The sequence below is a fragment of the Hemicordylus capensis genome, chromosome 1, assembly GCF_027244095.1.
Source record: "Hemicordylus capensis ecotype Gifberg chromosome 1, rHemCap1.1.pri, whole genome shotgun sequence".
Lineage (NCBI taxonomy): Eukaryota > Metazoa > Chordata > Lepidosauria > Squamata > Cordylidae > Hemicordylus > Hemicordylus capensis.
The window spans coordinates 118,750,895-118,775,215 of NC_069657.1; the positions used below are offsets into that span (position 1 = coordinate 118,750,895).

The 24,321-nt window shown below is 43.9% G+C and overlaps 1 protein-coding gene across 1 annotated transcript in view; it reads right to left on the reverse strand.

The window, feature by feature from the left end:
* Positions 1-1,922: 1,922 nt before the first annotated feature.
* IPO7 (importin 7) overlaps positions 1,923-24,321 on the reverse strand; it is an 85,086-nt gene continuing 62,687 nt past the window's right edge. Inside the window, exons 19-25 of the mRNA XM_053287231.1 lie at positions 23,729-23,826; positions 10,330-10,425; positions 9,391-9,611; positions 8,935-9,140; positions 8,091-8,297; positions 6,240-6,356; positions 1,923-3,721 (exon numbers count right to left, since the gene is read on the reverse strand). Of these exons, the coding sequence (XP_053143206.1) occupies positions 3,624-3,721; positions 6,240-6,356; positions 8,091-8,297; positions 8,935-9,140; positions 9,391-9,611; positions 10,330-10,425; positions 23,729-23,826 (1,043 nt within the window). The 3' untranslated portion in view covers positions 1,923-3,623. The remainder of the gene's footprint in view (positions 3,722-6,239; positions 6,357-8,090; positions 8,298-8,934; positions 9,141-9,390; positions 9,612-10,329; positions 10,426-23,728; positions 23,827-24,321) is intronic.

Sequence of the window (24,321 nt, forward strand, 5' to 3'; positions counted from 1 at the left end):
AATGTTAATCATCAGGGCAGTCAGAATCGATGAGGCATATCTGCCTAGGAGTGTGCATTTGTAGAAGAAAGCCTCTGTGTTGGCAGCTGTTTCGCAGCAGGTTTCCTGTGGTTTTGCCAATAGTGGGCAGACAGGAATATAACTGGTAAAGCTATCCCCTACATCCAGTTCTAGAAAAACCTTAATGCAATTTTTTTTGTAACTAAACACATTTGATAGGTAACTGCCAATCTGAGTTTCCTTGAAAAGAGCAATTACCATCTTTGTTCTCTTTGAGGAGCATTGGCTCTCTGTGACAAGAAAACAAGTCAATATAAGTTTTAAGTTCTCCAAACCCCATGCATAGGGGAACATTAAATAGTTAATTCTTCATCTTCAGTTATTTTGAATGGTGAATCCCATACCATCTTCGCAAGTAATTTTTTAGATACAGTAACAGGGAAACTACCACCTTAAGTGGTGCAGTGGGGAAAATGCTTGACTAGCAAGCTGAAGGTTGCCGGTTCAAATCCTGATGCTACTATATCGGTCAGCAGTGATATAGGAAGATGCTGAAAGGCATCATCTCATACTGCGCAGGAGGCAGTAATGGTAAGCTGCTCCTGTATTCTACCAAAGAGAACCACAGGGCTCTGTGGGCTCCAGGAGTTGAAATCGACTTGACGGCACACTACTTTACCTAAAGGGAAAACTAGGTCTAAGATTGCACAAGACCTTCTTTAAAAATAAAAATAAAAAAGAGTGCACAAACCTATTCACTTGAGCTTTTGTTCTCTGAAACTCAAGAGAACATTTCCATGTATCTGCCATTGAACACAGCCAAGGATTGTGGGCACATAAGCTGCCTTAATCAGACCAATCATACATCTCAGAAGTAGCATCTCAGTCCTGCTACCCAATATTGCTTTAAATGAAGAAACCAGGAATTGAATCTGGAACCTACATGTGAAGTATATGCTTTATATGGACCTATGAACTTCATAAGAAAAGCACAGTTCACGATGGACTGGTTTGATATCGAATTATTCATACACACACCCCTACTTGGAATATTAAATGTTTATCATTTTAAAATGTACTATCACTAACCTACTACATGAGCCAACAAGTATATAATCTTAGAGTAGGTTATAACCATCAGTACAATTATCTCAAATCATGTTAATTTTCTAGACAGAGGTTTACTTTTCCATGATACTTAGAAAATGCAATTATGAGCTTATTCATGTTTTTCATGGATAGCTTTTTCATGTTTCATGGACCGAAACATGCTCGTTTAGTAAATCTCAATTTACATCACAAAAATTCACATTAGCGAATTTTACTTTACATCAAATCTACTCTGCCTTAACTGTGTGTTAAAAGACTGACAGGTTCTTAAAAGGGAAGCTTACTGCTTAGATGTTATAATCTTTCTTAATAGCTCAAAACCAACTTTCTATAGAGGCTTAATCCAATGAGGAAGAGAGAGTTTTACTACAACCCACTGCCCAATTCTGCCCTGAATACTAGTATCTTGAGTGAAGTGTTTAAGTGACAATGCAAGATTTGGAAGTTTAATAACATACCTGAAGCAAAAGAAAAAGTGTATGAAAACAAAATGCTCAAAAAAACAAAACAGCAAAGTGTTTATGGGCCAGGCTCTGAAATTCATCTGCACTGCACTAATCTGCCCAAGGGTTGAATGGAAGAGATGGTGGATGGAAGATTCCTTTCACATCTGGGATTTTCTATAAATGTCTGCCTCTAATCAAATACACATTTGAGTGAAGACTTGTGTTTGGAATGAAAGCAGGAGCGAAAAGTTAACACCCATAGTTTAGCCTGAGACAAATCGAGAGGTAGGTATTCTGTTAGGGAACCTTTACATTACAAGCACCCCTCACAATTCACTAAATACAAACACACAGGCATCACACAAATTGATTTTCTGAAGACTGCATTTTTGAATATCATAATATATATGTTCATTTCAGTTTCATTTTTTACAGATATAAATTCAGTTTATTTTTCAACCTGCCTTTTAAAGTTTTGGAGGTTTACATTTAAATTAAGGTAGCTTTTTCAGTATCAGTTGTAACAGATGACATTGAATATAAAAACAGCCAGGAGAAATAAACATTTTACTTAAAAGGATTTGACACCAGTGATCTCAAGGCAAGATCAAGAAATTCAGCATTTCAGATTTTATTTGCGTATTTATTTTGTAAATGGGATAATAAGCCAGACCCAGTCACATCACTTTGATGTTGGCTTCGTTGTGAGTTGTTTTAATAGTGGTCCCAGCAGGGAGGAGGTTGTTGCCTTTCTAGTTAAAATACTAGCTACTATACCACCTGGAGGCAAGGGTATGAAAGGAAAACACTGTGGCTTAAAGAAAGAGAGAGAGGGGGGCGGGGGGGGAGTAACCCTTAACTGTCCTATCTAGATGAGGCAAATTAAAGAGTGTGTACTACTTCTGGTAGCTATAAAGTGGTGGACAGGGTGGGAGGGGAGGAAAGGTCAGAGATGTTAAAGCCTCTACCCAGGTACCGGAAAAAGTAACAGGATGAGAATCATATTCCCCAATATGGAAATAAACTTCAATCAGATCCAACCCAAGTTAGCCAAATTAAGTTCTCTTTTTTAATAAATTGCATATGTAGATGTTTCACTACCACACTTCAAAATACACTCCTGTAAGAACAGAACTTCCATGTCTGATTTCACATGCTGCTGAGAATGTGAACACCCATCCCAGCACTTAACATGAAGGTTCCTGTATCCAAATTTCCACTTGTACATTGACAGCTTAAAGAAAAAACAAAGAACACAGAGGGTGTTGCCTTTTTTTCTTTTTAGCAGCAATGAAATATCACTAACCCCTTTTTACATAACCAAATTCAAGTCACAACCAGTGGTGACTGCACCACAAAGTCACCAGGTACAAAACTGCTAGTTTGTTTTAAATTAATAACTTGAAATTTCCCCCAGAACATCCCTTTTTTATAAACAAACATTTTGCTATTTTTGTACATAGGCTAGCAGGCTTGTTTCAATATGAAAGTGCTAAATCATTTACAGATTTATCAATTATGTAGTGCTACAATAAGTGTCTGATATTCTACATATGAACAATCTTGATAAATGGAAATGATGAAGTGTTAAGTAAGGCTATCCAATTACCTTTATGTACATTAAAAGAATAGATACCCAGCAGGGAAAAAGGGAAAGGAAGAAAATGGGGGAAATACTCATAGTCCCACAGGTGTAAAAATTAAATTGGCCTTCTAGCTTGTGTACTGTAAATGAGACCTTTTCAACAGTCCTGTAGCCAATGCCTTTTTTCCTTCTTCATAGAAAGGAAGCTGCCTTCTTGACATTCCCTCTTGATTTCTGATTTCCACAACATGTCATTTGAAGCTCAACTGTCAAGTTCTTCCTATCTTCATAAAACCTTCTTTCCAGTATTAGGTTGCATGATCAAGTCCCACTTCCTGGGTTGGTTTTTCTTTTTTAAATGTTCATTCTACCAATTCATTTAGAGTGAGCTGTAGATAACATGAACCAGTTCTGGAACCACTATTGGGAGGAACACAAGCTCTTCACTACAATCACACAGTAGGAGAAAAAGTAGTGATAATTCAATTCATTCCTGGGGCTGGACCACCAAAATTGAATGAACTTGGCACAACTGGAGCATTGAATTTGTATCCACCATGCTTTTCAATCATTTTGGATTCTGAAAGGGACAAAAGGGTCAAATTATCTGATCATCATAAGCCATATATCAGAGAGGTATCAAGTTCTTGTTAACTCATACTAAAAAGAAGCCTTAAAAAATTCTGTATGCTTTAACAAACCTCAAGAAAAAAAACCTGACCTCATTCCTTTTAAATTTGAACTTTATTTCAAGTACAATAAAAGAGTATAAGATATAACATTTCTATGGGGAAGACAAAATCAGCTTTATATCTTACGCAGGGACTCACCTCTACCAGAATCAAGGGAGAGGTACCACCCCCACCTTAAAAACCAAAACACCTGCTGCTGACTAGGACAGAGAACCCTAACAGAAAACAGCACTAGGAAGAGGATGACATGTCTTTCCTACAGAATTTGCTCAGCAGCACTTATGTTTTGCTCAATGTCACATGCACACATTTAGATGGGGGAGCAAAATTATGTATGTGGCCAGGGTAGACTTCACAGTTCATCTAGGAAAATTAGCATCCAAGCTTAATTGCATCCAGGATTACCTGGCATCAGATCCAGAATCTGCACCAGCAATTGCTGCTTGGAGAAGTTACAAGATCTCTCACCATGCATCAGAACACCATTTTTATGCATGCAGTCACCATTACCAGCCCCCAGCAGCAGGAATCTAGACTTTCAGATCACTACAAATATGCATAAATGCTTATTTTGCTTTTTTCCAAAAGCAAGACCACTTCTGTGTTGCTCCCTGACTTTCTGAGGAAAGCATTCCTCAGATGTCCCTCTCCTCAAAGTAAATTGGGAATGCAATAAAGAGGATTAATACAATTATATTAGTCTTCTCCGTCACAATCAAAGATACGTTATATAAAAAATAATGAAAGCTTGCTGGTTGCTTAATTCAGATCTTCATCCTGAGGTAAGCCACATTGTACCAACAAATCCTGGTCTAGCATTTCCTTGAAAAGCTGCAAGGGAGGAGATCCTCACCACCTTCCCAAGAAACATGTTTCATTGCTCACAGGATCACAAAATTCCATCAGGTTTTACAAACTGCTCCTTAGATACAAGAGTCCTTGTAAACAGAGTTGTATCTTAAGGACTCTTTCCTCTGGAGCAAAGAAACCTTAAGATATAACACCAAATTAACTAACTATAAAACTGCTTTTTTAAAAGCTAAAATTAACTTAATGCCAACGTAGTTATGTTCATTCCCCTTGTCAATACTAGTGATGTCTGTACAATTCTCCAAGTTTGGCCTCTGAAAATAATTTTGGGAACTTGGACATGCTCACTTCTAAGGCAGAAATGAGCCTGGTTCTCAAAGTTGCTTTCAATTTGGAGATAGCAATAGCACTTACATTTATATACCGCTCTATAGCCGGAGCTCTCTAAGCGGTTTACAATGATTTTAGCATATTGCCCCCAACATTCTGGGTACTCATTTTACCGACCTCGGAAGGATGGAAGGCTGAGTCAACCTTGAGCCCCTGGTCAGGATCGAACTTGTAACCTTCTGGTTACAGGGCGGCAGTTTTACCACTGCGCCACCAGGGGCACCAGATGTTTGGTGGCATCATATCCCGCCACCCTGCCATTTTTCCATCATTCAACAATTCTTTCTCCCTTATCCTTGATATCCTGAGACAAGAAAATAAAAGGGGGTGGGGAACGGCATCCCTTCCCTGTTTCTGTAGTGTTAAAAGATGCAAGATCTAACCTGAAAACTTCCTGCTGTGAACAGCAGGGAAATAACCTGATTAGCAAGCCAGAGGTTGCCGGTTCAAATCTCTGCTGGTATGTTTCCAGAATTTGGAAACACCTATATTGGGCAGCAGCGATATAGGAAGATGCTGAAAGGCATCATCTCATACTACACACGAGATAGCAATGGTAAACCCCTCCTGTATTCTATCAAAGACAACCAGAGGGCTCTGTGGTCACCAGGAGTCGACACCGACTCGACGGCACATTTTACTTTTAGTGGTAGCTAATGGGACTGGTAGTTTTTCTGTAGGCTCCTGCAATGCAACAGAAATTTAGGAGCCTTGCGGGGGGAGGAACTACCAGTCCCATTAGCTACCGCTCTTTCCTTATTATTCCCAGAAGGAAGTTACCATAATTTCAATTTAGATCTCGCCACATCTTTTAAATCTTGCTTGTCCTGAGGGGAATAAGCAAGGATAGGGGGCTGGTGGAGACAGTGTGTTGGTGGGGGGAGGGAGGCAAGAAGAATAGTTTTCTGAGCTTCAAAATTGCTCAAGCACTACTGGATTTTCCTCTGCATTTGGGGGAGGGAGGGGTGGTGGTAGAGAAATCAGATTGCTTCCAAGCAATTCTAACTAGAGACTGCTTTCCCATCACCAGTTGACACCTTTTCTTTTATAGAATGCTCCCATGCTCTAGCCAGACCCGATTCTGCTTGGTTTCAAAGATCAGACAAAATGGGCACTTTCAGGGTGGTGTGGTTATAGTCCTCTTTGAAAAATAAATGGTTTGCACAGCCAACACTTAACAGTAACTGTTGACATAAAAACACATACCATGAGCTGCTCTCCGCTGATCTGCTAGAGTTGCTATGTCCTGTAACTGTTTCCGTTGTTCTTCATTAAGACCTCGTGTCAAAGCTTGATACCACACAGGGTTACGACTCTGAATTGCTACAGAACAGACAGATATGCAGGTACTTAAAATATGCAGACAGATTAAGGATAGTCACAGTTCACTACCACAGATTTGGACTACACCACCACCACCACTTCTGCTGCATCAGGTCAAAGCTATGCAGAATTTCCATATCTTGCAGAACAGCTTCCTAGGAATTTTTCTGGTTTTGAGATTTCATAGCTGGACATGGATGCATTTTCCCACGTTAAACAATATGGAAATAGGGGGAAAGAGACCATGGTTGCTGAAGGTTAGGGAGAGGCAGTTATGCAAGGACAGTGAGATAAGGATTTCTTTCTTTTGCATTGCTCCCTACTTCATTCCTATCCCAGCTTTTAGCCTTCTTTACTTGCTTCTCTAGAGCTTAAACATCTCTCTCTATGCCTATTAGTGATTTACTCCTTTCCTAAACACGTCAAATTCTGTAAGAAGGAAAATATTTAAATCAGAATTATGCAGCAAACTGTATTTATTTATTTATTTACATTTATATCCCGCTCTTTGTCCAACGAGCCCAGAGCGGTGTACCACATACTTAAGTTTCTCTTTCACAACAACCCTGTGAAGTAGGTTAGGCTGAGATATGTATGTACATGTGCATCTCATATTCTTTAAACAAAGGATTAGCACAAGACTGGAATTTTATGCAACATTATATAACTGACACTTGTTATTAGATTTGCCAACAGGAGATACTAAAACAGCCATGAAGATTGGCAAAGCAACTCCTCAGAAAGCCTTCTACTCAACATGGCTGATGAACCAACATCATCTTCACTATCCAGTGTCAACAGCTATCAACCTAGTAACATAACTTTAAAAAATCAAAATATAACTTCAAAAAGACCCTTAACACACACCTCTTTTTCTCAGGCTTTTGATTCATTTTAACTGATTTTATATCAGTTGTTTTAATCATTTTATCCTGGTTTTATATTGTATTTTAACTTATGTGCACCGCCTAGTGATGCACATGTAGGTAGGATGGATGGATATACAACATTACTCAAGTGATTCTCCCTCTCCCATCCATTGAATAATGCGTACTGTACATTTGTCAGGGAATTCAATCTAATTAATATTCAGTGATGTAGTAGCAACAGGACCACAGGTAGGTCAACACTATACCAACTTGGCTGAAATAATTTCAAGTCTTCCTACACTTTCATTTTATACTTCCAATAATCCAAAACACACACAAAAGTTTGTTTTCTCCAAGACAGTTGGACACAGTTATTTATCTCATCTTCAAGAGAAGTATCCTTGTTTCTTCTCCCACAAAAGCTACATGGTTTTTCTGTAATGGCCCCTTACATTCACACTAACACAATCATGTCAGACAGTGTAAGTGGAGTTTGCCAATATAAGAGTGGGCATGGTTATCCCAGCTGAGGTAATCCGGGCGACTTTTGGCTGCAAACACTTTCCACATATGGCACCAATTTGACAATGAAAAGTAGGATTTCCATTCAAAACTGGTTAAGCTCCAACTTCTGGTGAAACTGCCCACTTCTAATACCACCTATATTGGCGGAAGTGTTACAGAGCACCTCAGTTGCCGTTTTTAATCACTCCCCTCTCCCTGAATTTCCAAGAGCCCTACTGCAACCCCCCATTTTCTACTAGCAGAAGCCCGTAAGTTCCTCAATGTGAGATCTATTCTTTGAATTATTTTTCAACACGCACACATATTTGTTGTGCAATATGTAGTTTATAGTTGCACTTACTCTGAAAAATTGCTTTAAATATCTGGTATTCATCCACAGGGTTATCTTCATCATCAATAACTGTTGAATATCCCTCCAGAGCAGTCTCTTCGGCATCATCTTCCTCCCAGTCCTCATCATCTCCATCTTCTCCAGCCTGCTTTGCCAAAATTTCCAAATATTCTTGTCCATCTTCATCAATATCATCTTCATCACTACCAAGTTCCTCTGTAAGGAAATGTGGTATCAGCAATAGTGACTCAAGGACAGCAAGAGTAGTATCCTTTTCTCCATTTCTCTTTGTAAAATACCATAACATTTCCCTGCTTATTCTAGTGCTGTGCTCTAGTGTTCAATGTGACAAAACACCAGGCACTAAGCACAAGTTTAGTCAATTTGCAACCCTTATGTAAATACTGCAGCCTGTAAATGAGAAATGAAAAGCCCACATTGAGACATAAAAGCAAAAAAGAGAAGAAATTGACTAATACAAGTGCTTGGTTTTATCTCCAAAACGCAAACAGAAAGGAACAAAATGATAAAGGCAAAAAACTAGGTTGCTTGTCTCACAAAAAAACAAGAACATGAAAGTGGAGGAAAGACAAACTTAGTAAGAAATATTGATATAACCAAGGAAACAAAATGCTAGACACAAATAAAAGGAGGGAACAAGTGCTGAGATACAAAAGCATACATTTACATTGTATTTAGCAGAACACACATTTACTGAAAGAGAAACATGATTCTGCTTTTTGAATTAGAAAACGAGATAAGCAAGCAGAGGAAAGTCAAGAACTAGAAGTTCACTGCAAGAGTATTAGCAGTACATGAGAGATGTTGGACTGCTGTCATACAGATCAGTTACCTGCTTCATCATCATCTTCTGCCTCATCATCATCCTCACTATCATTTTCATGCTCAGCATGGCAAGCATATGCTCTTTTCAAGCCATTAAATAAAAGAATGAATGCTGGCAAGATCTGGCTCGAAACCTGATTTAAAACTTGTGGTATTTGTTCCAGATCAATAAGGGCACACAAGCCCAGCACACACATTTTTCTGTCATGAAGCCTGAAATACAAAAAGTGTCATATTACGTTATTTCCAACTTCAGGGGTAATATCAATTACCACAGACACATCAGTTTAGAGGAGTGCAAGGGAAAGAAGGCCTATGCACACATCAGAGCTTCTCTTCCCTTTCCCCAAACAGATAGAGAAGCTATATTGAAAACGACACCCCCCATTGCATACACACAATTTGTTTTCTGCCTGACAGAACTCATTGGATCAGTGCCATGGTCTCCAAGAGCCAATCTTACCCCAAGAAACAGTCTACATCATTAAGCCACTGAGTAATGAAGTGGCTTGTAACAGGTTCCACATTATCGGGAAAGCGAAGATTTTCCAAAGTATTCAAAAGTAGATGAGGGTTGTAATACAGAGCAGCTATGGCAACCTGGAGGCACATTGTTCGCAGTTCACTCGTTTTAACTTCTCTGGTCAGTCGCTCTAAAGCAGCTTCCACAAATAAGGGTATACACTAAAGAGAAGGAGGGGGACATATCTGTTAAAGTTTCAATAAAGTACAAGGATGCTAATATTTAACACATTTATATTAACATTCAGGATTAACACTTGATATTTAGCATCAGCATCTCGCAACCTAGACATCAGATGCCCATCTGTAAAGTTCCGCAACATAAACAAGAGACAAGGAAGTAGCAGCTCCTCCCACCCATTCACTTGACAGTTCTACCATCCCATCACCTTTCCTTACTTCATGAGGCAAGCAGAAACCCAAGTAATTCTGAGACTTGTAAATGATCTGCAGCACACTTGCAAGAATGCTATACAACTGAGTACACAGTATGTACAATTCCTAAATATGGATTTACAGTTCCCTTTTAAAAACACATCTCTCTTTTACTTCTAATATATGAATCTCTCAGCTAGTTTGTTTGTTTGTTTGTTTTACTTTTGATGCTTTGTTTCCCCTAATTAGAAGCATCTAACAGAGGCAGGGGAATGCTAGCTCTGATGCATGTAGAAAATCCAAGTTTCTTTTTCCAAATAAGCAGGGAAGAAAGATAGTTAAAACAACAACAAAAAACACTCCACTATAAGAGTATCACTGTCTTGGTGGGACACACCTTAAATTGCTTTTTGATTACACACAAGAGAGGGCAGGTGACTGTCCTGCTCTATTTCCAGGTTGCATTGTTTACAGAGCTTTCATAAAATAGCTAACTTCTACTTACCTGATCAATGCCACGATCTTTACACTGTAGAATGATAACTTCCAACAGCTTTGCTGCATGACATTCTGCATCTTCTCCTGCTACACCAGTAAGAACCTAAGAATCATCATATTCCCTGTTAACTTCTGTATTGCACACTTAGTAGTATCTACTCTCAAAAAAGCATTTCCCAACAAAGTCATCTTGTGACAATCCAGCTGCTGCAGAAACCTGGTGCATTATGGCACATTGTTCTTTGTGGCCCTCTGTGTAGGCACATCTTTGGGATCTGCCCCTGAACAGAGCCTCATTCAAAGCTTTCTATAACTTGCTACAAACATTCCCTCTTCCTATTTTTACCACATTTCTCTCCCCTTGTGCCCTTCTTTCCTGTCACAATCCCTTCCAGATGTAGCCATGGCTTCTTCTTTCCCAACTTTCTACAGACTTCTGGGAGTAAGCTCTCTACTACTGACCATCACAAGCACTGCCTGGTGTATCTTGGTGAAAAATGCAAGGTAGAATCCTATGTGAATTGCCAGCACAACAAAATCAAACAGGCTCCAATCTACATTGGAGATGTGCAAACCGGCTCAAAATCAAGTAGGTTTGTATTCAAACTGATCCCAAGGATTCTACCTCGAACTACCAGTAGGTCCGGTTGAAGGCATAACCAAACTGATCGGGTCAGTTCAGAGCCTGACTGGCAAAAGGAGAATCTGGCAAGGATCCTCCTGTACTGTTAAAGGGGTAGCAGGAGCAGGTGGCTTCTATAAGTAAAATAAAGTACTCACAAGTAAAGTGAAGTATGTGGCGGGTGCCTTGGGGGAGGGGGGGTGGCAGGTGCCTTGGGGGAGGGGGGGTGGCGGCTGCTACCCCTTGTCCAGGGCTGTCTCGGGCCCAGTTCAGGCCTTCTTCAGCCTCAGGCCTTTGTGCATGTGTGGAGGCCATTTCTTTGACCTCCTTGCATATGCACAGGCAATTTGTGTGACCCAGGTCAAAGAAATGGCCTCCACGCATATGCAAAGGCCCAAACCAGGCCAAAGGTGGCCCAACCAGCCCTAGACACTTGGGGGAAGGACGGCAGGGGGAGGCCAGCAGGGGGGGCAGAGGAGCCCGCACCACTGCAGCCCTCGCCAGCACCAGCACATACTCCGCTTTATTTGTGAGTACTTTATTTTACTCTTATAGAAGCCCTCTACTCCCACTGCCCCTTCACCAGTAAAGGGGAATTCTCACCAGATTCCCCTTTGCCAGTAGAGCTCCAAACTGGTTCAAATTCATACCAAACTGGGGACTAGTCCAAGGTGGAGAGAGAGAGAGTGTGCATGAATGAACCAAACCAGTCCAGCCCGGTTTGAATTTGAACCAAGAAAACCAGTTTTGTGCGCAACCCTATTCTACGTTGTGGGAAAAGGTGCTCCAGGTCTCAGAATTCTTGACCCAGAATACAAGCATGTGCTCCAAACCTATTCATTTGGTTTTGGCTGCACCTGCTGTATTTTGTGCCTTTGGGTTCAGGCATAGCTAATGGCTGGGAGCTTCCCAGGCCTTTTATCTTCAGACCAATTTAGGCCATTCAGGTATTTCCCCATGACAGCCAAAATAGACTTGGGTCACTTTGCCATCCTTCCTCCCCCTTTGTTGCCCTAGTTTGATGACAATTGTCCAATCCCCTCTCCAGCTCCTAAGAAATCAATTAAGTAACTCAAGAATATGAACACTCATATCCTTGATGAACTGAAGAATCAACATGAAGTTTTGCCCAATCCCACATCCACTACGGGATAGCATCCATCTTTATTTTATTTTTTATTTTATTTATCATAAACACATCACAGCGGGTAATAGATGGTTCCAAGTTCTGATTCAAGGGAGGAGGGGCACATACTAGCCCTCTCACAACCCTGAACAACTCCGCCGGACGTGAACTTGCAGATGCAATATGGGCAGAAAAGAATCGCTTCTTTGCCGCATGTATCGCCTGAGCATAGGTCTTCAAATGAGCTCTATGTTGCAATCTGTCAGATTCAAGCCGAGTTTTTCTCCACCTGCGCTCCAGTCGTCTACCTTGCTGCTTCAGTCCCCGTAGTTCTTCTGTATACCAAGGGGCCAGTTTTGAAGCGGGTCAGAGAGGACGCTTAGGAGCGATCATGTCTACTGCCCCGGTGCACCTCTTCTGCAACCAACCACTTTATAACTGGCTCTATTTTCTCAGCCTTTGAAGCCTCCGCCTTCTGAGAATATTTAACATTCACCCCAACTAATCTTTTAGCTGCCTGGACTCTCCAGAAATTCAGTACATTGCTTCAAATTCAGAAGATGTCCACCTACAGACCTCTCACCTGGACTGCTCAGAACATCCTGACCACAGGGATCAGTTCAACCCAATTTAACTTCCAAGACAGAACTAGGAAATGGACACTTTCTTGGTCTGTTTCCAATCCTTACAATGTAGGCATGGCTTGCTTTTAAGACAGTGGAGACAATCCTCTCCAGCCTTCTAGGACTTTCATCATGACCCATATTGGGCTGCCCATACCATCCAGTCAAGATGTATTCTACACTGCCTGAGCATAGTCCCATAATTATAGCTGCTCCCTTATCATGAGATCACCATGCTCAGAAGTCTGAGTCTTTTACTCAAACCCAACTTTGCCCCTGCTCCGTGACCCAGATTTACCAAGGGAACCATTCTGCACACAAGTGGGAACTATCTGTGTCTATGTTATTGTTGTAAGCCGCCCGGAGCAGTATCGCACTGGAGGGGCGAGGTATAAATATTTTAAATTAAAAAAACAAATATCTTGGTGTTTTCTGGAATCTGATTGGGAAAAGAGCATTTCTCACTCACCGTGAAGGCTGCTTCTTGCTGCTGGTGTTGAGGAAATCTCATGTGGGTTATCCTCCCCAGCATTCTCCAGAGGACAAGACATGTTTAAATTAGCCAGAGCCTTTAAGAGGCCTGGGAGAATAGCCCCTCCCAGTTTAGTTAGTTAAGCCAGCTACTAGAAAGGAACAATCCATAAGGGACAACGAGTACTGAAAAACACAGGTTAACAAAGTAGACCAGTAGCCACAGATGCCCTGGGTGGGTAGAGATGTCCCCAACAGCAAGAAGCAGCCTTCACGGTAAGTGACCAATGCTCCTTTCTCAGCTGCTGGGTGAGGACATCTCACGTGGGACATGCCACAGCCAACTAGACTGGGGGGGAGGGGAGCAACTCCAGCTACTGAGAAGGAAGGACATGTTGAAGCACATGCCTGCAAAGGCAGCCTGAGATGAGTGCATTTAGGTCTAGCTTATAATGTCTTGTAAACGTGGATGGAGATAACAACGTTGCTGCTCTGCAGATGTCTTCTAGTGGAGCATTAGTGGAGAAAGCTGCCGAGGTGGCTGCTGAGTGGGTGGAATGAGCAATAAGCTTCCATGGAGTAGGAAGGTGGTGGACTTCATATATGCCAAGGAAATACAGGCTTTGATCCACGTGGACAAGGTAGATGTCAAAACTTGTCCCATCGAGGATGGCAGGAAGGACACAAACGCTTCCATGGAACGGAATGAATAGGTTAGAGACAAGTAAGCCTTTAGACAACGACGGACATTGAGCTTGTGCCAGTCTTTTTCTCTCCAATGAGAGGGGATAGGACAAAACGAGAGTAGAACAAGGTTCTGAGATCTGTGGAACACTGAAGCTACTTTTGGTAGAACCAAGGGGTCCGGGTTCAAAGTAACTGAATCAGAGGAAAAAATGCAGAACCTGGGATTGGTAGATAGGGACTTTAGTTTGGAAACTCGCCTGGCTGATGTAATATCTATCAGGAAGGCTAGCTTTATAGACAGAATGTGAAGGGATATCAAACACAGTGGTTCAAATGGAGGCACATGTAGTACCCGGAGGACCTTGTGGAGGTCCCAAGAAGGGAACTTGTGAACTACCGGCAGGGATGACAAGGTGGCCCCTCTTAAGAAGCGTTTCAGGTGAGGGTGTGAGGTCAGGCCTTTCCCTTTGAAAGGTGAGAGAAGTGATCCCAAGGCCACTGCATGCCATTTGATGGTGTTGGCTCATAGTCCTTTGTCTAGGCCATCCTGAAGGAAACAGTAATAGTTCTGGAATTACAGTGAGGGAAATAAGTATTTGATCCCCTGCTGATTTTGTCCGTTTGCCCTCTGACACAGAAATGACCAGGCTATAATTGGAATGGTAGGTTTATTGTAGCTGTGAGAGACAGAATAGCAACAAACAAACCCTCAAAAGCCCAGTGCCCAAAAGTCAGCGATGGATTTGCATTGTAGTGAGGGAAATAAGTATTCGATCCCCTATCAACCAGCAAGATTTCAGGCTCCCAGGTGTCTTTTCACTATATGCAGGTAATGAGCTGAGATGAGGAACACCCTCTGTAAGGGAGTGCTCCTAATCCCAGCTTGTTACAGTACCTGTATAAAAGACACCTGTCCATAGAAGCAAGCAATCATTCAGCTTCCAAACTTACCACCATGCCCAAGACCAAAGAGCTGTCGAAGGATGTCAGGGACAAGGTTGTAGACCTGCACAAGGCTGGACTGGGCTACAAGACTATTGCCAAGCAGCTTGGTGAGAAGGTGACTACAGTTGGCACGATAACTCGCAAATGGAAGAAACACAAAACAACTGTCAATTGTCCCTCGGTCTGGGGCTCCATGCAAGATCTCACCTCGTGGAGTTGCAATGATCATGAGAACGGTGACAAAGCAGCCCAGAACTACATGGGGGGAACTTGTCAATGATCTCAGGGCAGCTGGAACCATAGTCACCAAGAAAACAATTGGTAACACACTACGCCGTGAAGGACTGAAATCTTGCAGTGCCCGCAAGGTCCCCCTGCTCAAGGCAACACATGTACAGGCCCGTCTGCAGTTTGCCAATGAACATCTGAATGATCCAGAGGAGAACTGGGCGAAAGTGTTGTGGTCAGATGAGACCAAAATCGAGCTCTTTGGCATCAACTCAACTCACCGTGTGTGAAGGAGGAGGAATGCTGCCTATGAGCCCAAGAACACCATCCCCACCGTCAAACATGGAGGTGGACACATTATGCTTTGGGGGTGTTTTTCTGCTAAGGGGACAGGACACCTTCACCACATCGAAGGGACGATGGACAGGACCATGTACCGTCAGATCTTGGGTGAGCACCTCCTTCCCTCAGCCAGGGCATTGAGAATGGGTCGTGGATGGGTATTCCAGCATGACAATGACCCAAAACACACAGCCAAGGCAACAAAGGAGTGGCTCAGGAAGAAGCACATGAAGGTCCTAGAGTGGCCCAGCCAGTCTCCAGACCTTAATCCCATAGAAAATCTGTGGAGGGAGCTGAAGGTTCGGGTTGCCAAACATCAGCCTCAAAACTTTTCTGACTTGGAGAGGATCTGCAAAGAGGAGTGGGACAACATCCCTCCTGGGTTGTGTGCAAACCTGGTGGCCAACTACAAGAAATGTCTGACCTCTGTGATTGCCAACAAGGGTTTTGCCACCAAGTACTAAGACATCTTTTGTGAAGGGATCGAATACTTATTTCCCTCACTACAATGCAAATCCATCGGTGACTTTTGGGCACTGGGCTTTTGAGGGTTTGTTTGTTGTTATTCTGTCTCTCACAGCTACAATAAACCTACCATTCCAATTATAGCCTGGTCATTTCTGTGTCAGAGGGCAAACGGACAAAATCAGCAAGGGATCAAATACTTATTTCCCTCACTGTATTATGTTATTATTATGGTTATTGCTGAAAGTTTGCATTGTCTGCACCATCAAAGAAAAACGCACCAGGTAGATTAATACATTTGGTTGGTAGACGATCTTCTGGATGCCAGTATGTATCTAGGACTCATCTGTCGTATCCAAGATGGCTGAGTATATTATTTTAGTCACCAGGCAGCAAGCCTGAACCACGCTGGGTTGTGATGAAGGACTGGGCCCTGACTTGAGGAGGTCATTCCTTGATGAAAGGAACCACGGGCCTTCTACCACCAGGTGAAGAATTTCTGTGAACCAGGGGCAGCAAGGCCAGTAGGGGGCTACTAGAATCACTTGTGCTTTGCAACAATTAAATGTGGCGGAGTAGTCTGCCAAGGAGTGGGACCGGTGAGAATGCATACAACAGTTCCCAGGGCCATGGGGCTGACATGGCATCCACCCTTTCTGCCTGTTGGCATGGGAAGTGGGAGAAGAAGCGGGGTCGTTGGGTGTTGAGTTGAGACATGAAAAGATCCACTGATGGATGACGCAGAGCTCTCATGAGGAGGTGAAAGATCTGAGTGTTGAGTTTCCATTCCGCTAGGTGCAATTCTTGGCGACTTAGTCTGCTTGTGTGTCAAGGGAACCGCTGACATGATGTGCTATAATGGAGGACAGGTGCGTCTCCGCCCATTGCATTAGGAGGACCTACTCCTGGTGAAGGGACTGGGATCGGGTCCCTCTTTGGTGATTTACGTGGGCTTTCGTTGTCATGTTGTCTGTGCGTATCAAGATGTCCTTGAAGCGGATCTGTTTCGGCCTTGAGGGCTAAATGGATGGCTCTCAGCTAAAGCCAGTTCATGCTGTGACTCTTTTCTGTGGAGTCCAGGTGCCTTGGGGCTAAGTGTGACAGACAATGTGCTCCTCAGCTGTAGAGTCTGACCTTTTGGTGTCTGAGGTGAGCCACCAGGGGGGCTATCACCTTCGTAGAGATCCTTGGGGCTGGTGAGAAGCCGAATGGGAGCACTGTGTATTGGGAGAAGCGGAGGAGGTGGCGGGAGTGAGGATGGATTGAGACATGGAGAGATGCATGGAGAGATGGAGAGAGTCAGGAGGATTGTCTAGGTTTGGACTGTTCTCCAAAGTGTTGTTTCGTAGCATTAGCCTTGAGATTGAAGCAAGGCCTGTTCCGGTTAGGCCGCTGTGGTGTTGTGTCCCTGTCTCTGGGATGAAAAGTGGAGCGAAAGGGCTAAAAAGTTTGGTTGAATCTTCTATTAGGCCGTTTGTCATCTTTGCGGGTGGAGAAAGGGAGCGCCTTCTTCTTATCGTTGTCTCCACTAAGTCATCCTGTAAGGCCTTGTCCCTGAAGAGTTTTGTAGCTGTAAAGGTGACTGATGACAGGTTAGAACATGAAGCTGTGTTGACCTGCCAGTGATTTAGCCATAGAGTGTGTCTTGCCACCACATTGTTGGCCATGGTGCGCGCCCCGAAATGTACAGAATCTAGTGTTGTGTCTGCTATAAAGGCTTGGGCCTTTTGAATTTTAAGGAGAATCTGTCTCTGTATGGGTGGATCAGGCGGTGGTGATTGGAGTTTGTCCGTCCAGAGTAGTGATGCCCTAGAGATGATAGAAGCTGCTATAGATGCCCATAAGGATAATGAGATGCATTCATTGTTCTTTTTAAATTGGAATTCAAGCATCTTTTCACAGTGGGGTCTTTGAGCACGGACTCTCCATCTTGGGGTAGTATGGCCCCAGATGTGAGAGCGGCCACATGAGTGTCAACAGGTAGTGTCTGAAATAAGGCTGCTGCTGTAGCGACAAAGCCATAGTGTTTGTTAGTGTCATGCCTCCGTCCTCAGATAGCGAAGAGGAAGGGGAAGCTAGCAGTTTGCCAGCAGCTGCAGGGCAGAGGCCAGCTGTCAGCCCACAGCAGATAACCAAGGCAGGTCCAGTCGAAGCTTCAGGACAACTGGGACCATCGGAGGTAGCAGAGACAGGGAATGGAGAGCACACCACTGAGACACCTTTGCATCCTTGCGAGAGATGACTGAGAAAACCCAGACAACATGTGGAAGAACTCAGGAGAAGCAAACACCTGCTTTACAAACCAGATAAATCATGAATCCGTGTCAGCTAGCCGAAGGCGGAGAGCGATTCAGCCCAGCTATAAATCAAACCCGAAGGCAGCAGCTAAACACTGAAAGACGTGTTGTCTCTTTGAGCCTGCTTCAGCCGAGTCTCAGTCTCTCAGATGAACCTTCAGCTTTGTGTTGGCCTTTCGAGACCCAGGCTTTTCCTGCTCCTACCCTGCTACCTGACCGAGTCCTGACAGCTGCCCTAGCTGAGACGCCTCCCCTAGCAACGCCTTGCACTCCTTTTGCTCTGGAACCGTGCTATCTGGTGAGTGAACTGAGTTTGCGAGGGAGGCTGTCTGAACTCAATACTGTAGAAAAGTGTTCTTTTGTGTTTTTCTTGCAGACTGAAGAGGCTTCCGAGTACCTTCCAGTGACTGCGTCTTCGACACCCGACAGATAGGCTCCTGACAGTTAGCTAGTGGAGTAGTCTTCTTCCATACAGAAGCAGCCTGCCATTCCTGTCTTACTACTTCTGCAAAGGTTTCTGGGAGTGGAAACAACAGGTCTGGCAAAGAAGTGGTGGGAACGACTAATGACTCCCTGGAAGGAGCAGTAGTTCCCTGTAAGCCCTCAATTTGTAGGCCCAGAGTCTGTAAGGCCTTTACAAACAGGTTAGAGAAATCTTCAGATGGAAAGAGCCTACGTGAATGGGAAGAGGTCTCCACTTGTTGGCCATCGGACCATTCTCCTTCTTCCTTGGACTCAAGCTCTGGGTCTGTTCCGGAAGCTTCTTCCCTGACCCTGACGGTTCTTCTTGGGGTGTCAAGGGCCCGTGTGGGAGCGAGGAGTCCATGGGTCTGCCTTGGTAAGGGTCAGGAGAATCATAGTCAGAGATCAGGGATGAATGCTCAGAAGATGACTGCTTATGCTTTCGGTTTGACTCCCCCCCCCCCCCCGGACTTAAGGGCATGTCTGTGCTTACGACCTCTTTTTCTCTTTTTTGGAGAAGGTTCTGAAGACACGGAAGTGGAGTCAGAGTCCTGTGAGGAGGAGGTGGACTGTCCACTGCGCTTTGTATGTGGGTGTTTTGACTGGTGGCTTTCAAGCATCTGATTTAGCCGAGACAAAAACCAGAGATGCCAGGACTCAGGTACCTCTCCGGTGGGAGTGGGGGATGGGGGACCCAAGGGAGATTGAAGAAGCACTGGTCCACTAGGTGCTACTGGCCAAAATGTTCTGGACTCACCAGAGCTGGCTGAAGCGGGCTGGCTGGGATTGCTGGGACCTGTATCAGCTCACTCTCCGGCTGATTGGGTGGTAAATGGAGCGGCGTCGCAGTTGGAGCTCCTCTGACCCTGCCCTCGATAGGTCAAGGGGAAAGCATTTCTCCCTGAGGTTCACTGGCAAGGAGGCGCCCAGGGAAATGTCGTCCCTCCGTTTGGGAATCGGTTCCTTTTCTTGAAAATGGGCGTGTCAGCATCCATTCCAAGCTGTATGGTTGGTTTGGCGGGAAGGGGCGCAGGCCATGAGGTCTCTGTATCTCCAGAACAATGAGGTCCAGGCTTTCCGGTTTGTTGAGGGGGGAGGTCGAACGGTCACACTTCCGAGCATGTTGGATTGCTGTAAGCCAGCCACTATGGTGCCCCAAAAGTGGGTTGTGGTTCTTGCGCCCCCCTGTCACACCCAAAGACACAGAGGTCCGTGGTGGGGCGTTCTGTGCGGCATGCACCATCACGCAGTGGTGATGGGGCTTACCAGGCTGGAAGGATTCCACGGATTTCTTCCCCTTCGGCATCAAAACATGAAGGATGCTGAATCTCTGAGACTCCATTCGGCAAGAGAGGGGAGTAAAGTAGGGAAGAGAATCCAAGTGGTAGAGAAGTTGGTGTTTGGGGGGTGTTTTTTTAAAGCGTAAAACGTAGAGGAGCAGAGGTAAGAAGAGGCGAAGAAAGGAGAAGTAAAGGTAGAGTGGCAGTAGAAGCAAGGCAGCGTCGTACGTTCTGGAGCTCTGTAGGAGAAACTAAACTGGGAAGGGCTATCCTCCAGGGCCTCTTAAAGGCTCTAATTTAAATATGTCCTGCCCTCTGGAGCATGCTGGGGAGGATAACCCACATGAGATGTCCTCACCCAACAGCTGAGAAAGACCTCCTTGATCTTATGCACATGGTCATCACTCTGGGGATTATTATACACTCACACTCCAGTTGCCTTGGGGATATGACAACTTGACCACTCAACAACTTGTGTCATCCTGTTTCACTGCCTCCAATGTCACTTTCATTGGTACTACAGGTCCAATGCCTTAATCACCACCAACAGCTCCTTTGTATTTACTGCTGCCTGGACTATTCAGAAACACCAGTCCTCCCTGGTGGTGATCAATCCACAAGATTACTTTAGCAGTTACGGCTCTGAGAACCTTCTCAAAGAAGCTTCTTGAAGGCTGAACCCAACAGAGTGAGTGAGTATATATCCAGTTCAGGAGGAAATCCTTTATGTGGTTACTTGTCACCTGGTGGCTCTATATTACTCACCTGTCTCTACTGGCTGCACAGTATGTCATTCACAATAGTGCCTTTGGCGTCCCCACATATCTGAACAGGCACAAGGGGCTCTGATTAGCTGCAGTCTACTAGCTCTCTATCGTGTGAGAACCACATCTTTTTAAAGGAGACCACCACATGGTACATAGGTATGCAAATCCATTTAGACTTTTAATTTATACTTATAATTTGCTTGCTTTCAAGTTAAGGCTTACATTAACCTTGCCATCATTCTTTTACTCATGAATAGGACTTACTCCCAAGTATTCTCACTGGTTACACTGGATGCCCCCCAACTTTTCCAGACTACAGAAAAAACAATTTTATATTTCACTTCAGGGAAGTGCAGTAGTGACCCTGCACCCCAAGCAAGAACCCTGCACAACTGACAGAAAATCCAAGTTGCAAGCTACAAAAAAAACCCAACAGTTCAAACCCAACACTACCCAACTGAAACCCAACACAGAGAGCTAGTGTGGTGTAGTGGTTAGAGTGCTGGACTAGGACCGGGGAGACCCGAGTTCAAATCCCCATTCAGCCATTAGACTTGCTGGGTGACTCTGGGCCAGTCACGTCTCTCTCAGGGTTGTTGTGAGGAGAAACTTAAGTATGTAGTACTCCGCTCTGGGCTCCTTGGAGGAAGAGCGGGATATAAATGTAACAACAACAACACTACTGAGAATCCAAACTTCAGTGTCTCATTTCTCATTGGCATTTTAGCCAAGAGAGACTGACCTAAAAGCAATCACCACAGGTATGGCAGCTACTCAAGTGTTTTCTACAAACCAACTTCCCACAATTGTCACATGAATTTGATTGTTGTCCATCAATCGTTCTTGGACACAACACTACTCCAATACATACAATACCAACGTCTTCTGTCCTTCCTAGCCAAACACAAATGACAGTAGTTTCCTATGTGAATGTGGCTGCATCTCTGGGAGGTATGAGCCTTATTTACTTAATACATTTAATACAATTAGAAGTGGCTTCAGTCTGGTCTAAAATGTTCTGGAGGGTCACTTGCAAATCTTTTCCCTATGCCTATTGATGAACTATATTTAGATTTTCTTATTTTATTTTATTATTAAACATTTATATCCCACTCTTCTTCCAAGGAGCTTAGAGTGGTGTACATGGTTATTTTTATCCTCACAACAACCCTGTGAGGTAGGTTAGGCTGAGAGATACATGACTGGCCCTGAGTCACCCCGCGAATTTCATGGTTGAACGGGGATTTGAACTCTGTTCTAGTCCTAGTGCATCATTCTAACCACTATGCTGTGCTGGCTCTCTGTTTGTCTAGAGCTCAGTTGTGTGGACTCCAACTGTACAGTGCCAGTTGTTGTCATAGGTTGTTGAAGCCATGTCTGAGCCTGGTCAGTGGCTTTAGATCAGTCTTCAACTAGTGGCAGCCTACCTCGAAGGAGCGGTGTGCTCCTAAATTGGGATCAGAGCAATCTCTCTACTGAAGGTAGATCCCAGGAAAGCATAAGAGTAACCCCCAGGTCTGTCACAGCGATATTATGCCATTCCCGACTGTGGGTGTCCTTTACTTTTATCAAGCCACTAAAAATGCTATTTTAACCAACAAAACGCTCAGCATTTGCTACTATTATCATCAACGTCAGGCCTATGAATCTACTTCTCTCCTGTTGTGTGGCTTTGTCATCAAGCCATAAATTACTTTTGATACCCTCAAACCACTTCAGCTGCATCATTGCAAAGAAGTAGGAATGCCCCAAAAGTGCTGCCCACAGTCCCTGCAGAGCTTCATTACTGGCATGAAACATCAGCCAGGACTAATAGGCCAAGATAGATCTGTTAAATCAGGGGGCTTCTACATGCATGTTTTCTCAGGATGGCATGCATCTCACATCTCTTGGATTCCTGAGAATGATGTGCAAAATATATTCTGTAACCGTAAGCATGTAGGTTTCCTGTAATGTGCGTACTGACTGTTTCACATGCAGCTTCTATGCATTCACATACGATGTTTGCACAAGACCAGTGACAGACTGGTTGCAATGAATGAACCATTTTCTGCTATTCCTGTCTGTCATGTAACCATTATCTCAGTATGTTCACTGGCAGGTAGAGTGAGGTTCACCACACTGTTTAGTGCCAGACACGTCCTCTTGACATCTTCTTGTTCACTCCACGTGAAACCAAGCTGCAAACCCCCTTTTGTTGGGCTGCATTCCACCAGGAAAAACCCAAATATATAGTGTTGATGGCTGATCCACTGATGCCAAGCTTACTGAAGCTGAGATGACATGGTTGCTACCTGTTGTGATCCCTCTGACTTTGTTCTGGTGCTTCTGTGAGGTTGGGGCTTCTAAATGATTTAGTTGTTCCAAATAATAGATCTGACATTCTGAGAAGGACTGGTTTTATCTGCTCAAACTAGGGAGTACAGAACTGTGCAGTGCCTCAGACTAGTGGCCGGACACTATCACCTTACAAGGTCAATTGAGCTTGCAAGGGGAAACAAAAGTTAAGTTACTGAAGATAAACAAGACTTTTACTCATTTCCCAAGTGACTTAACATAGGGCTGAGACTGAAACTACTCCAATGGAGAACGTCCATACAATTTGAGGCTGTTTTTACTCAACTGACTTCACATGGGATTGGGATCAAAACCACCCCCATGTTAGGGATTAATTTTCAGGTGGTTTTTCTGCCCAGTGTCATTTTAAAAAAATTAGAAACAAATATAAATGGCGAGTGGCCATATTTTTTTTGATATATTGTGTACTAAGAGCAGGTAACAACAACAAGGGCATAGCTGGGGAGTTCACTGGTTTTTATGTTTACACATATTTACACAGTTGGGGGTAGGAAGTTGCCCCAGGATGAGGGTTAAAATGTTAACCCTTAACCAAGTCCTCAACCTGTGGTTTGCCTAGATCCTTGCTGAGTTGCTGGTCTTTGCAGTCTCTTGAGCAATGTAAATTAGAATGGGCTTCTAAGCAAGGCATCAGTCTCACCTATACAGTACAAAAAGTAAACAGGATTTAGCCACCTAATCACGAAGTGCTCAGCAACATACCTTAAATCAGGAAGATTATGGGGCTACCTACCTTTTTGCACATACTGTAGATCATTTCTAGGTACTTTGTGTCAGACAAGAGTGTGGCTGTATCAACTGTTACGTAATTATGCAACAGTGGCATCATATCTGTGTTTTTTAAAAGAACAATAAACAGTTATACAGGCTTTCCCCTCACAGTAGCTATCTATATACTTATTTCTCTAAGACGGGCCATGCGTGGGGATGTGACAAAAAGGAGGCAATTGGCTGATAGGGAGGGAAAGGAAAGGAGGCAACTGGCTGACAGAGTGGGGGGAAGTGACTGGCTGACAGCACACGAGAGTTCGGAAAGCGAGAAGGAAGCAGCCGGAGAGGAGTGCAAAAGCCAGGGAGTTTGCCGGCTGGGGTCGTGAAGCAAGGAGTTTAGGGACTGGGGAGTTTGTTGAGGGCTGCAACATAAAGGGCCAGGGAATTCGACAGAAGGGGGTGGGTGGCGGTTCGCCACCTCAAAATGCGCCAAGGAGCTTGAGGCCAGAACGAGGGCGCTGCGGAAAGCGGTTGGGCGGCAGGGAGACTGTTGTTAGTGCCTGCCTGCCACACCCACTGTCAGGAGGAAGTTTGCCAGCTGGGGTCGACTGTCAG